The following is a 16184-nucleotide window of genomic DNA, read 5'->3' as shown; positions in this document are numbered from 1 at the left end:
TCCCGTTTTTTTCAACCCGTTACTACTTCAACATTTCTCGACCGATTTGAAAAATTCCAACACCAATCATTTTAACTCATTCAGACCATTCAAGTTTTTCTACCATTTTTTTTTTTTTTTTTAATATTCCTGCTTTTCCCGAAATTCCCAAATTCTTTAGAAATTCCCATTGAAATCAATGGGACATTTTTCCAAGTTCCACAACTTCTATATTTTTCTTCTAATTCAAACTGTTCCAACTTCTAAATATTCCGCCTGTTCAGGAATTGTGTGCTTTCCTTCAATAATTCTAAAACATTTCCCGGATTTCCTGGAATTCCCAGTTTTTAGGGACATTTCCCCATTCAAAATGTTCCAAACTTCCACCATTTACACATTTTTCAACCGCTTCTAACACATTCGACTCATCCTGGACATTCAAACTATCATTTTTCCAAATTCCAAAAAATTCCAGGAATTTCCAGAATTCCCGTTTTTTCAACCCGTTACTACTTCAACATTTCTCGACCGATTTGAAAAATTCCAACACCAATCATTTTAACTCATTCAGACCATTCCAGTTTTTCTACCTTTTTTATTATTATTTTTTTTTCTGCTTTTCCCGAAATTCCCAAATTCTTTAGAAATTCCCATGAAATCAATGGGACATTTTTCCAAGTTCCACAACTTCTATATTTTTCTTCTAATTCAAACTGTTCCAACTTCTAAATATTCCGTCTGTTCAGGAATTGTGTGCTTTCCTTCAATAATTCTAAAACATTTCCCGGATTTCCTGGAATTCCCAGTTTTTAGGGACATTTCCCCATTCAAAATGTTCCAAACTTCCACCATTTACACATTTTTCAACCGCTTCTAACACATTCAACTCACCCTGGACATTCAAACTATCATTTTTCCAAGTTCCAAAAAATTCCAGGAATTCCCATTTTTTCAACCTGTTACTACTTCAACATTTCTCGACCGATTTGAAAAATTCCAACACCAATCATTTTAACTCATTCAGACCATTCAAGTTTTTCTACGATTTTTTTTTTTTTTTTTAATATTCCTGCTTTTCCCGAAATTCCCAAATTCTTTAGAAATTCCCATTGAAATCAATGGGACATTCTTCAAAGTTCCACATTTTTCATCTGATTCAAACTGTTCCAACTTCAAACTATTCAGCCTGTTCGGGAATTGTGTGCTCTACTTCAACAATTCTAAAAAAAAAAATTCCAGGATTTAAGTTCACCTTCAGCATTGCTCATCTAGTTCCTATATTGATGCATTCTATTTTTGTTCGTCATCCAGCAAAGATGCTGAGCTCATCTCATTGTGTTGGATTGCAGATTGTGAAAAGAAGAGGTAGATGCCAGTGAGCTGCTGAGCAGCACTAGACTGTGAGCAGATGAACAAGGTAGGAGAAGCAACAGGAATGTCATTTCAGTGCAGTAAGCTCAAACTTCCTCAGGGTGGCGACAGAGCTCACGTAAACACAGCAAGTTTTATTTTCAAGTCTCAGGCTGAAACATGAAAGAGTCTGATTGTTGCTTTAAATTGGTCAGGGTGGAGCTTCCCTCTCACCACTTTAGAATAATGGCCACAATTACCGGAAACTACCTCCATTACACCCCCAAACATCACAGAACTGAAAACACACCGTCCTTTCATTGTGGAGGACAAAAGTGGGGCAGCCGTCATTCCAATTAGGGTCTAATATTTTATAGATGAAGGGCACCACAAAACATGTCATTATTGTCTTTATTGTAACAACAAATGTTAGTGTACATGAAACATATGTTTATTATTGTCATTTAGTCCTTAAATAAAATAGTCAACATACTAGACAACTTGTCTTTTAGTAGTAAGTAAACAAACAAAGTTGGCCCTAATTGGCCCTAAATTGGCCCAAATTGGCCCTAATATGCCTAAGTTGGCCCTGAATAAGTTAGCCCTAAATTCGCCCTAAATAAGTTAGCCCAAAGTCATCCCAAAGTTGGCCCTAAATTGGCCTAATTAGCCTAAATTGGCCCTAATAAGTTAGCCCTAAATTGACCCTAAATTGGCCCTAATTGGCCCTAATTGGCTCTAATTGGCTCTAATTGGCTCTAATTGGCCCTAAGTGGCCCAAGTTGACCCTAAATTGGCCTTAAATTGGCCCTAAATAAGTTGGCCCTAAATTGGCACTAAATTGGCCCTAAGTTGGCCCTAAATTGGCCTAATTTGCCCTAATTTGCCTAAATTGGCCCTCATTGGCACTAACTTGGCCTTAATTGGCCCTAATTGGCCTAATTTGCCTAAGTTGGCCCTAAGTGACCCAAGTTGGCCCTAAATTGGCATTAAATTGGCCCTAAGATGGCCATCATTTGCCTTAATTTGCCTACATTGGCCCTCGTTGGCCCTAATTGGCTCTAATTGGCTCTAATTGGCTCTAATTGGCCCAAGTTGGCCCTAAATTGGCCTTAAATTGGCCCTAAATAAGTTGGCCCTAAATTGGCACTAAATTGGCCCTAAGTTAGCCCTAAATTGACCCCAAATTGGCCCTAATTGGCCCTAATTGGCTCTAATTGGCTCTAATTGGCCCAAGTTGGCCCTAAATTGGCCTTAAATTGGCCCTAAATAAGTTGGCCCTAAATTGGCACTAAATTGGCCCTAAGTTGGCCTAATTTGCCCTAATTTGCTTAAATTGGCCCTCATTGGCACTAACTTGGCCTTAATTGGCCCTAATTGGCCTAATTTGCCCTAATTTGCCTAAATTGGCCCTAATTGGCCCTAATTTGCCTAAGTTGGCCCTAAGTGACCCAAGTTGGCCCTAAATTGGCATTAAATTGGCCCTAAGATGGCCATCATTTGCCTTAATTTGCCTAAATTGGCCCTCGTTGGCACTAACTTGGCCTTAATTGGCCCTAATTGGCCTAATTTGCCCTAATTTGCCTAAGTTGGCCCTAATCGGCCCTAAGTGACCCAAGTTGGCCCTAAATTGGCCCTAAATAAGTTGGCCCTAAATTGGCATTAAATTGGCCCTAAAATGGCCATAATTTGCCCTAATTTGCCTAAATTGGCCCTCGTTGGCACTAAGTTGGCCTTATTTGGCCCCAAGTTGGCCCTAATTGGCCCTAATTTGCCTAAGTTGGCCCTAATTAGCCAAAAATTGGCCCTTAATAAATTGGCCCTTAGTTGGCCCTAATTGGCCCTAAGTTGGCTCTAAATTGGCCTTACAAACATTTTACAAAGTGATCACTGCAGACAGTTGTTTGCCAATTTAGTCCTTAAATAAAATGTTGAACATACTAGACAACTTGTCTTTTAGTAGTAAGTAAACAAACAAAGTTGGCCCTAAATTGGCCCTAAATTGACCCTAATTGGCCTAATTTGCCTGAATTGTCCCTAAATTGGGCCTAAATAAGTTGGCCCTTATTTTCTGTTTCAACATGTTCTATCTACACTTCTGTTCAAACGTAATAATCACTTATTCTTCTCTTCTTTGATACTCGACATTAGTTTTGGATGATACCACACATTTAGGTATCAATCCGATATCAAGTAGTTGCAGGATCATACAATAAAATATAATACCTAATAAACCAATAATAATATGGTTGAAAAATACTGATATAAAGGGTAGGTGTCACACTGTTTTCTGTTTCAACATGTTCTATCTACACTTCTGTTCAAATGTAATAATCACTTATTCTTCTCTTCTTTGATACTTGACATTAGTTTTGGATGATACCACACATTTAGGTATGGATCCGATACCAAGTAGTTACAGGATCATACATTGGTCATATTCAAAGTCCTCATGTGTCCAGGGACATATTTACTGACTTTATAAACATCATATAAACTTAAAACAACAAAAAAAGATTTTGTGATGCTAAAAAATATCAATATAATCATAGTAGTATCGACTAGATACGCTCTTGTACTTGGTATCATTACAGTGGATGTCAGGTGTAGATCCACCCATGGCGTTTGTTTACATTGTGACGCCGGTGAGCTATTGTATCCTCCTACGGTGTTTAGGTAAGAAACTCACTTTATTTGTCGCCATGGAGGCCAGGATTAGTGATTTAGAAGTAGCTAAAACACTGCGGATGGACGTTAGCCGCTAGCTAGCTAGCCATGTCTTAAAGCAGCTCTTCTTGAGGGTGTTTCAGTGTTATAACTTCACCTTTATCTTGACTTTTGACACCAAAATGCGTCCGTTCTCCCTTTTCTGTCTACACACTGTGTCTGCTTGTAAGTACTCTGTGTGTGTGCGCTGCCCAACATGCTCCTCTGCTCGTAGAACCAGCAATGTCACCACGTGACCAGTACTTTTTAGAGGCGGTATAGTACCGAATATGATTCATTAGTATGGCAGTACTATACTAGCACCGGTACAACCCTAGTTGCAATACATAGTAGTCACAGAAAGTATGAGCTAATGTTGTTCAGTGCAATGACCACAAGGGGGCACAATAGTTCCATAAAAAAAGGCTGAGATTTGTCAACAAAAACCCTGAAAAAGTTAGGATGGCCAAAAAAACTCACCTTGTGTATTTTCCTCAGCAAAAACTGTATCCGGGACAGTCACCCCCGGGGGTGTGGGCGGAAGGGGAGCCTTGCGTTTGGGTCTTTTCAGTGACGACTCGGCTGAGGAGCCGGGACTTGGACCAGACCCCTACACAGCCAAAACAAGAACACATAAGTCCTCTTGAAAATACCAGGTCAATGTTTGCTGGACCCAACCTGATGGCAGTCCAGCGGGGTGTTGGGTACGGAGTAGAACCTCTGGCGGGTGCCGGGGTGGGTGTGGCAGTTCTGAGACACCAGGATGGGCGGCTGAGGCGCTCGTCTCTTCTTGGGCGCCTCGCCGCTCGGCGACGTCGGGGACGTGAGCGGCGGCGAGCTGGACCTGGGCAAGGCCATGCTGAGAGGTCGAGGCTTGATCGCCAGCACCGGAGAAGCCGGAGCACTGGCTGGAGAACTGGCCTTGGAAGAGCAAACATCCAATCAGGACTTTGCTCTGAGAGCACACCCGACATGCTCAACCAATGAAAGACAAGTAAACAAACCTCTCTTTGCTCATGTACAACATGCATGTACCTGATCATGTACAACATGCATGTACCTGTATTTTTTTTTTTTTGGAATGAACACGACTTGAAAATAAGCCACCACGGGGTCAAAAGATGTGGGCACGACCTCCAGGTTGCAGAGACACAGGCGACGTGCACTAAAAGGTTTCTTGAATCATGCTCGCACACACAGTGAATCCACACACAGACACCAAGTAAATACAAGGCGACATGGAACGAAGAGGGGGAGTTCCATGGGACTGGTGAGTTCCATGGGTACTGGTGAGTTCCATGGGTACTGGTGAGTTCCATGGGTCCTGGTGAGTTCCATGGTACTGGTCAGTTCCATGGGTCCTGGTGAGTTCCATGGTACTGGTGAGTTCCATGGTACTGGTCAGTTCCATGGTACTGGCGAGTTCCATGGTACTGGTGAGTTCCATGGGACTGGTGAGTTCCATGGGTACTGGTCAGTTTCATGGGTCCTGGTGAGTTCCATGGTACTGGTGAGTTCCATGGTACTGGTCAGTTCCATTGTACTGGTGAGTTCCATGGGACTAGTCAGTTCCATGGGACTGGTGAGCTCCATTGTACTGGTGAGTTCCATGGGACTGGTGAGTTCCATGGGACTGGTGAGTTCCATGGGACTGGTGAGTTCCATGGGACTGGTCAGTTCCATGGGACTGGTCAGTTCCATGGGACTGGTCAGTTCCATGGTACTGGTGAGTTCCATGGTACTGGTGAGTTCCATGGTACTGGTGAGTTCCATTGTACTGGTGAGTTCCATGGGACTGGTGAGTTCCATGGGACTGGTGAGTTCCATGGTACTGGTGCCCACATGATGTTCCTCAGGGAAGCAAGTCAACACAAAACAGGAAACAGATGCAACAAAATAAGAGCATAGAGAGTGTGAAACAGATGCAACAAAATAAGAACATAGAGTGTGAAACAGATGCAACAAAATAAGAGCATAGAGAGAGTGTGAAACAGATGCAACAAAATAAGAGCATAGAGAGTGTGAAACAGATGCAACAAAATAAGAGCACAGAGAAAGTGTGAAACAGATGCAACAAAATAAGAACATAGAGTGTGAAACAGATGCAACAAAATAAGAGCACAGAGAAAGTGTGAAACAGATGCAACAAAATAAGAGCATAGAGAGTGTGAAACAGATGCAACAAAATAAGAACATAGAGAGTGTGAAACAGATGCAACAAAATAAGAGCACAGAGAAAGTGTGAAACAGATGCAACAAAATAAGAGCATAGAGAGAGTGTGAAACAGATGCAACAAAATAAGAGCATAGAGAGAGTGTGAAACAGATGCAACAAAATAAAAGCACGTGCTTTGATCAAGAAGCTAAGATTGACTTTTCAATGTAAGAAAGAAATAATAAAGTATGAAGTCTGCATGGTTCATCCATTCATCACCAACAAGAGTACAGGATGAAGACCGAAAATGTTCATTTATCCATTTCATTTTTCATTTAAATGTACTTTTGCATTCATTCACACACACACACACACACACACACACACACACACACACACACACACACACACACACATTCATTCATTCACACACACACACACAATCATTCATTCATTCACACATTCATTCATTCACACACACACATTGACAAACATTCATTCATTCACACACACACATTCATTCACACGCACACACATTCATTCACACACACATACACACACTCATTCATCCATTCACTCACACATTCACACCCATTCATTCATTCACACATTTTAACACACATTCATTAATTCACACACACACACACACACACACACACACATTAATTAATTCACACACACACACACACACACACACACACACACACACACACACACACACACACACACACACACACACACACACACACACACACATTAATTAATTCACACGCACACACATTCATTAATTCACACACACATTCATTTATTGACACACCCATTCATTCATTCACACACATTAACACGCACACACACATTTATCCATTTCATATGTTATTTAAATGTAGTTTTGCATTCATTCACACACACGTTCATTCATTCACACACATTAACACACACACACACATTCATTCACACACACACACACACACACACACACATTCATTAATTCACACACACATTCATTTATTGACACACACATACACACCCATTCATCCATTCACTCACACATTCACACCCATTCATTCATTCACACACACAAATTAATTAATTCACACGCACACACACACACACACACACACATTAACACACATTCATTCATTCACACACACATTGACACACACACACACACACACACACACACACATTCATTCACAAACATTAATACACACAAACATTCATTCATAAACATTCACACACATCCATTCATTCACACACACATTGACACACAGACATTGACACACGCACACACATTCATCCATTCACACTCACATTCATTCATTCACAAACACATTCAAACCCATTCATTCACACACACACACACACACACACACACACACACACACACACACACACACACACACACACACACACACACACACTAAAACACATTCATTCATTCACACACACATTAATTCATTCACACACGCACACACACACATTAACACACATTAATTCATTCACACACACACACATTCATTCATAAACATTGACACATATTCATTTATTCACACACACACACACACACACACACACACACACACACACATTGACACACATGCATTCATTCACACACACATTCATTCACATGCACACACATATTCATTCACACACACACATACACACACTCATTCATCCATTCACTCACACATTCACACCCATTCATTCATTCACACATTTTAACACACATTCATTCATACACACACACACACATTAATTCATTAACACACACACACACACACCCACACACACACACATTCATTAATTCACACACACATTCATTTATTGACACACACATTCACACCCATTCATTCATTCACACACACACACAATTATCCATTTCATATGTTATGTAAATGTAGTTTTGCATTTATTCACACACATGTTCATTCATTCACACACACACACACATACACACACACATTTCCATTTCATATGTTATTTAAATGTAGTTTTGCATTCATTCACACACACGTTCATTCATTCACACACACACACACACACACACACACACACACACACACACACACACACACATTTCCATTTCATATGTTATTTAAATGTAGTTTTGCATTCATTCACACACACGTTCATTCATTCACACACATTAACACACACACACACACATATCCATTTCATATGTTATGTAAATGTAGTTTTGCATTCATTCACACACACGTTCATTCATTCATGTCAAATAATCATTGTTCACTATCAAATGTGTTCATATTTTGGACGACTTTACATCATATCTACGGAGAACAATCTAGAGTATTTAAAAACCAAAACCGTACCTGCGCCGACGTTTTCTTGCTCTTCCGGAACTTGCTGAAGAGGCCTTTGTTCTCCTTCTCTTTCTGAGTCTTGTTTTTGCCAGGCGTCACTGCTGCCGGGACAACAACGTGACACAGCCAATAAGAGAAGAAGAGAATGAGTCCACAACATGTCCACTACCTGCCGGGGGGGCGGAGTCCACAACATGTCCACTACCTGCCGGGGGGGCGGAGTCCAGAACATGTCCACTACATGCCAGGGGGGCGGAGTCCACAACATGTCCACTACCTGCCGGGGGGGCGGAGTCCAGACATGCAGGAGGAGAAATGTTTCCTCCACAGCCTGGAGAAGAGGAAGTGAAAGTCAGCTTGCATGAGGAAGATGAAACTCATGACCTCGTGCATAAACCTCCCTGATGACGTCACTGTGATTACCTCGTGCATAAAGCTCCCTGATGGCGTAATGGTTGAGGGACCAGGACAGGTCCAGAGGGGCCGGTGAGTGCAGGTCTCTGAACAGAAGTGTGCTCTCCACTGCAAACTCACACTTCTCACAGATGGCTGGCAGGAGTTGAGTCAGGGGAACCTGAGGACTGACCCGGAGGATAGTTTTCTGGCTCTTCTTGTAGTTGATCACCATGCGGACCGTGGCCTGAAGGACAAAGACCGGATTGACCAACTTCCCCGCGTGCAAGTCAAGGCTGTGGGAGTCACCTCTGGCACGTGAGGACCGACTTTCTTGTTCTTGTCGTCTCCTCTGGCTTTGAGGACCACCTTCTCTGCCTCCAAGGTTCCGATGAGAGCGCTGGGCTTCAGCTTGGAGTCGTGCCGGCCGGCTGGCAGCAGTTCTAAGGTGTAACTGGACGGGTTGAGGTGGTACCTGGCACACAGCGTCACCAGCAGATCCATCAGGGGCTTGCTGGAAGACACACAAGACACTAAGAGGAGGAGCCATACTTCTGCAAACCACTTAGATAGAAGATGCATGAACACATTAACTAGGATGACAGGGGATGCAAAACAACTTTTTAGGGCCCGCAGTGGCCCATTGCAAAAGGACTCCCACAGGGAGTCCTTATGCAATGGGACATAAGGACCTATTGAATTTCTAAGGTTTTATTAGGGCCCGCATGGCCCATTGCATAAGGACTCCCACAGGGAGTCCTTATGCAATGGGACATAAGGACCTATTGAATTTGTAAGGTTTTATTATTAGGGCCCGCATGGCCCATTGCATAAGGACTCCCACAGGGAGTCCTTATGCAATGGGACATAAGGACCTATTGAATTTGTAAGGTTTTATTATTAGGGCCCGCATGGCCCATTGCATAAGGACTCCCACAGGGAGTCCTTATGCAATGGGACATAAGGACCTATTGAATTTGTAAGGTTTTATTATTAGGGCCCGCATGGCCCATTGCATAAGGACTCCCACAGGGAGTCCTTATGCAATGGGACATAAGGACCTATTGAATTTGTAAGGTTTTATTATTAGGGCCCGCATGGCCCATTGCATAAGGACTCCCACAGGGAGTCCTTATGCAATGGGACATAAGGACCTATTGAATTTCTAAGGTTTTATTAGGGCCCGCATGGCCCATTGCATAAGGACTCCCACAGGGAGTCCTTATGCAATGGGACATAAGGACCTATTGAATTTGTAAGGTTTTATTATTAGGGCCCGCATGGCCCATTGCATAAGGACTCCCACAGGGAGTCCTTATGCAATGGGACATAAGGACCTATTGAATTTCTAAGGTTTTATTATTATTCTTTCTTTATTCTTCCGCCGCCTCTTCGAGCACTAATTTGACCCACTTAACATGTTTCAAAACTCACCATATTTGACCCACACATCAGGACCTGCGAAAATTGTCTTTTAATAAAAAAACCAAACTGCAATTAAAGCTGCAAGCAGCGTTGGACGGGCCCGCGTATTTGGCAGGTGCTAGTCCTAAGTGTCCCAAGACTTTTGTCTACTTGTAGTCTGAAGTGTCCCAAGACTTTTGTCTAGTGTACCTACCTTGTCTGCATTGTGTGGGCATGTTGGTTATTCCTGCTTTTGAGCAGCCATCTTAAAAAAACAGCACCGCATCAGCGCAGCGGGTCTTTGAAGGGTCATAAAATCAAAACCGGAGCAGGTATTAAAAATCCCATCTATACTTTTAATCACAAGGGTTTTATCTCTCACCTGTGTTAGTTTGAAGGCGAAACGACAAACGCGCTCAGAGGAGATAGATTTTGAAGGAAGGTAACCGGTTTTTACTAAAATTTTGTTTTGAAGGGGGAATAGCAAACTTCCAGTTGATTTTTGCTGGGGGTTGTCAATTTATGAAATGTAGGTCTAAGTGAGACCTACATAGAGGTATTTGTTTCATGTCTCTCCGACCTTCCCAGTGGGAGTTACAGGCAGTTTTGTAAGATTTTTCATCCGAGGAGCAGTTTTTTGTGCGTTTTATAAAAAAATTGCTGTAGAGCACAATTTTTAGATTTGGGGTTAGGTTTTTTTATTAGATAGCAATTTTTGACAGTGTGTTCAGTTCGGTGAGTTTTGAAGCATGTTAAGGGGGTCAAATTACAGCTCAAAGAGGCAAAAGTGACTGTTTTTAGTACTTTTTTGTCTTGAAGGGGGAATTGCCAACTTCCTGTTGATTTTAGCCCGAGAATGTACCATTATGAAAGTTAGGTCTGAGTCAGACCTACATAGAGGATTTTGTTTCATGTCTTTTCGACCTTCCTAGTGGGAGTTACAGGCAGTCTAGTTATTTTTTTTCCTAGGGGGCGCTAGAGCGCAATTTTGATTTTTGCAGTTTGGTTTTTTTATTAAAAGACAATTTTCGCAGGTCCTGATGTGTGGGTCAAATATGGTGAGTTTTGAAGCATGTTAAGTGGGTCAAATTAGTGCTCGAAGAGGCGGCGGAAGAATAATAAAGAATAAAACGAACGAATAACAATAGGTCCTTATGTCCCATTGCAAAAGGACTCCCGAAGGGCCCTAAAAATCAAAATTGCGCTCTAGCGCCCCCTAGGAAAAAAAAAAACTAGACTGCCTGTAACTCCCACTAGGAAGGTCGGAAAGACATGAAACAAAATCCTCTATGTAGGTCTGACTCAGACCTAACTTTCATAATGGTACATTCTCGGGCTAAAATCAACAGGAAGTTGGCTATTCCCCCTTCAAGACAAAAAAGTACTAAAAACAGTCACTTTTGCCTCTTTGAGCTGTAATTTGACCCCCTTAACATGCTTCAAACTGAACACACACATCAGGACTGGCTAAAACTGTGATCTAATGAAAAAACCTAATCCCAAATCCAAAAATTGTGCTCTACAGCAATTTTTGAATAAAACTGATAAAAAACTGCTCCTCGGAAGAAAAAAACTACAAAACTGCCTGTAACTCCCACTGGGAAGGTCGGAGAGACATGAAACAAAAACCTCTTTGTAGGTCTCACTTAGACCTACATTTCATAAATTGACAACCCCCAGCAAAAATCAATAGGAAGTTTGCTATTCCCCCTTCAACACAACATTTTTGTAAAAAGCGGTCACCTTTCTTCAAAATCTATCTCCTCTGAGAGCGTTTGTCGTTTCGCCTTCAAACTAACACAGGTGAGAGATAAAACCCTTGTGATTAAAAGTATAGATGGGATTTTTAATACCTGCTCCGGTTTTGATTTTATGACCCTTCAAATACCCGCTGCGCTGATGCTGCTGCAATGCTGTTTTTTTAAGATGGCTGCTTAAAAGCAGGAAGCACCAACGTGCCCACACAATGCAGACAAGGTAGGTACACTAGACAAAAGTCTTGGGACACTTCAGACTACAAGTAGACAAAAGTATTGGGACACTTAGGACTAGCACCTGCCAAATACGCGGGCCCGAACAACGCTGCTTGCAGCTTTAATTACTTTTGAAATTGTATCTCAATTATGTCATTTTTATTTCCCTGAGGGAACTCTCCTGAAGGAATCAAAAGTACAAACCCCGTTTCCATATGAGTTGGGAAATTGTGTTAGATGTAAATATAAACAAAATACAATGATTTGCAAATCATTTCCAAGCCATATTCAGTTGAATATGCTACAAAGACAACATAAACATTTTTTTTTTTTTTTGCAAATAATCATTAACTTTAGAATTTGACGCCAGCAACACGTGACAAAGAAGTTGGGAAAGGTGGCAATAAATACTGATAAAGTTGAGGAATGCTCATCAAAGACTTATTTGGAACATCCCACAGGTGTGCAGGCTGATTGGGAACAGGTGGGTGCCATGATTGGGTATAAAAGTAGACTCCATGAAATGCTCAGTCGTTCACAAACAAGGACGGGGCGAGGGTCACCACTTTGTCAACAAATGCCTGAGCAAATTGTTTAAGAACAACATTTATCAACCAGCTATTGCAAGGAATTTAGGGATTTCACCATCTACACTCCGTAATATCATCAAAGGGTTCAGAGGATCTGGAGAAATCACTGCACGTAAGCAGCTAAGCCCGTGACCTTCCATCCCTCAGGCTGTACTGCATCAACAAGCGACATCAGTGTGTAAAGGATATCACCACATGGGCTCAGGAACACTTCAGAGAAACCCACTGTCAGTAACTACAGTTGGTCGCTACATCTGTAAGTGCAAGTTAAAACTCTCCTATGCAAGGCGAAAACCGTTTATCAACAACACCCAGAAACGCCGTCGGCTTCGCTGGGCCTGAGCCCATCTAAGATGGACTGACACAAAGTGGAAAAGTGTTCTGTGGTCTGACGAGTCCACATTTCAAATTGTTTTTGGTAAACTGTGGACGTCGTGTCCTCCGGACCAAAAGAGGAAAAGAACCATCCGGGTTGTTATAGGCGCAAAGTGTAAAAGGCAGCATGTGTGATGGTATGGGGGTGTATTAGTGCCCAAGACGTGGGTAACTTACACATCTGTGAAGGCGCCATTAATGCTAAAAAGGTACATACAGCTTTTGGAGCAACATAGCAATGTTACCATGGACGCCCCTGCTTATTTCAGCAAGACAATGCCAAGCCACGTGTTACATCAACGTGGCTTCATAGTAAAAGAGTGCGGGTACTAGACTGGCCTCATTGAAAATGTGTGGCGCATTATGAAGCCTAAAATAGCACAACGGAGACCCCCGGACTGTTGAACAACTTAAGCTGTACATCAAGCAAGAATGGGAAAGAATTCCACCTGAGAAGCTTCAAAAATGTGTCTCCTCAGTTCCCAAACCTTTACTGAGTGTTGTTAAAAGGAAAGGCCATGTAACACAGTGGTGAACATGCCCTTTCCCAACTACTTTGGCACGTGTTGCAGCCATGAAATTCTAAGTTAATTATTATTTGCAAAGTTTATGAGTTTGAACATCAAATATGTTGTCTTTGTAGCATATTCAACTGAATATGGCTTGAAAATGATTTGCAAATCATTGTATTCCGTTTATATTTACATCTAACACCATTTCCCAACTCATATGGAAACGGGGGTTTGTAATATGACCTAGCAAAAGGCAACTTTACCACCAACATAGCACATCCTTGAAGGTTCTAGAGGCTTGAGGAGGCTTCTTGTGTACCTGCCGTGAACCGTGGTCATCTTTTCCACCCCGTCCGGCAAAACCACAACGAGAGAAAGGTCCTTATCGATGAGATTCTCCTTGTGGTCCATGGTGAATGCCAGGTTTCCTGGATACCACTGGGAGAAACCTGAGGAATCCAGACTCTTCAGTGCCGGCGGGCTGGGGGCTTTGCTCTTGGTTGACACCCTGTGGAGGAAAATAAATCATACTAAGAATGCTTGCTTGGAGGCAACAAACGCAATAAAACATTTGTTTTTATTTTTAGAATTCTAGTCCTCCCCAAGTGGGATTGATCGAATGGAGTGTGTTGTCCTCCAGGCCATAGAAAGTCCAACTAAAAACCAGTCACAAGACATGTTTCCACACACGGCCTGAGGACATGTCTGCATGAGTTCTTTCTGAGACGACAAAGCTGTCTCTCTTTGAGTCCAGTGAGTTCCATCCATCCATTTTCTACCGCTTGTCCCTTTTGGGGGTCTCAGGAGGTGCACCCTGGACAAGTCGCCACCTCATCGCAGGGCCAACACAGATAGACAGACAACATTCACACACTAGGGACCATTTAGTGTTGCCTATCAACCTATCCCCAGGTGCATGTCTGTGGGGGTGGGAGGGGCCTATCCCCAGGTGCATGTCTGTGGAGGTGGGAGGGGCCTATCCCCAGGTGCATGTCTGTGGAGGTGGGAGGGGCCTATCCCCAGGTGCATCCTCTTACTGACCCTCGAACAAGCAGATCACTTAGTAAGCACCACCACAGATGAGTGAGGTTTTTCAGAATCGTAGCCCCGAAATATAGCCTGGTGAAGTCTCAAGTGGAGGTCCAGAGGAATCTAAGCAATGGAAGCTTACTGGCTGGACTTAGGCACCTCTACTAAGGGGTTCTCAATAGCCTTGCTCTGGAGCCCACAGTCCTTAAACACCATCATTTACACGACAATGCTAGTGTCTATTCCAGCTGAGGGGGGGCTACACCCTGGACTAGAGGGCCAAAAACCCATCCATCCATCTTCTTCCGCTTATCCGAGGTCGGGTCGCGGGGGCAGCAGCCTAAGCAGGGAAGCCCAGACTTCCCTCTCCCCAGCCACTTCGTCCAGCTCCTCCCGGGGGATCCCGAGGCGTTCCCAGGCCAGCCGGGAGACATAGTCTTCCCAACGTGTCCTGGGTCTTCCTCGTGGCCTCCTACCGGTCGGACATGCCCTAAACACCTCCTTAGGGAGGCGCTCGGGTGGCATCCTGACCAGATGCCCGAACCACCTCATCTGGCTCCTCTCGATGCGGAGGAGCAGCGGCTTTACTTTGAGCTCCCCCCGGATGACAGAGCTTCTCACCCTATCTCTAAGGGAGAGCCCCGCCACCCGGCGGAGGAAACTCATTTCGGCCGCTTGTACCCGTGATCTTGTCCTTTCGGTCATAACCCAAAGCTCATGACCATAGGTGAGGATGGGAACGTAGATCGACCGGTAAATTGAGAGCTTTGCCTTCCGGCTCAGCTCCTTCTTCATCACAACGGATCGATACAGCGTCCGCATTACTGAAGACGCCGCACCGATCCGCCTGTCGGGCCAAAAACGTTTGAAATATTACAAGGCAAGCAATAACATTGTTAACAAAGATAATAATAGGTGTTGTTCAGGGAACTACTGGAATCCGTCATTTGGAACCACAATGAGAGAACATCTTCCACAAGGTGCTCGATCTAATCAGACGTGGGTCAAACATGTGCCTCACCCTCTCACAAATATCAGCATTTGGAAACACAATGAGAGAACATCTCCCACATGGCCACAGGGTGCTTGATCCAATCAGAGGGGCCTCACCCTCACACAGACATCAACATTATCAACACAAATGGTAAATGGTAAATGGGTTGTACTTGTATAGCGCTTTTCTACCTTCAAGGTACTCAAAGCGCTTTGACACTAGTTCCACATTCACCCATTCACACACACACATTCACACACTGATGGCGGGAGCTGCCATGCAAGGCCCTAACCACTGACCACTGGATGGATGTATTGATGGTTGGATGGACGGGATGGATGAATGGATGTTAGATGATGCATTGATGTTAGATAGACGGACATATGTTTGATAGATGGAT

The 16184-nt window shown here is 43.1% G+C and overlaps 1 protein-coding gene across 2 annotated transcripts in view; it reads right to left on the bottom strand.

Moving 5' to 3' along the window:
- Positions 1-16184, bottom strand: part of LOC133613888 (cordon-bleu protein-like 1) — a 156768-nt gene that overhangs the window by 50752 nt on the left and 89832 nt on the right. For both annotated transcript variants that reach the window (XM_072914418.1, XM_072914419.1), the window contains exons 2-8: positions 14081-14269; positions 9217-9421; positions 8938-9154; positions 8684-8845; positions 8524-8615; positions 4714-4956; positions 4516-4645 (exon numbers count right to left, since the gene is read on the bottom strand). In XM_072914418.1, coding sequence (XP_072770519.1) covers positions 4516-4645; positions 4714-4956; positions 8524-8615; positions 8684-8845; positions 8938-9154; positions 9217-9421; positions 14081-14269 — 1238 coding nt within the window. The remainder of the gene's footprint in view (positions 1-4515; positions 4646-4713; positions 4957-8523; positions 8616-8683; positions 8846-8937; positions 9155-9216; positions 9422-14080; positions 14270-16184) is intronic.

This window comes from Nerophis lumbriciformis, linkage group LG13 (assembly GCF_033978685.3).
Source record: "Nerophis lumbriciformis linkage group LG13, RoL_Nlum_v2.1, whole genome shotgun sequence".
Taxonomy (NCBI): domain Eukaryota; kingdom Metazoa; phylum Chordata; class Actinopteri; order Syngnathiformes; family Syngnathidae; genus Nerophis; species Nerophis lumbriciformis.
Note: the sequence above shows the minus strand (reverse complement) of the source record. Positions and strands in the feature narration are given on the sequence as shown.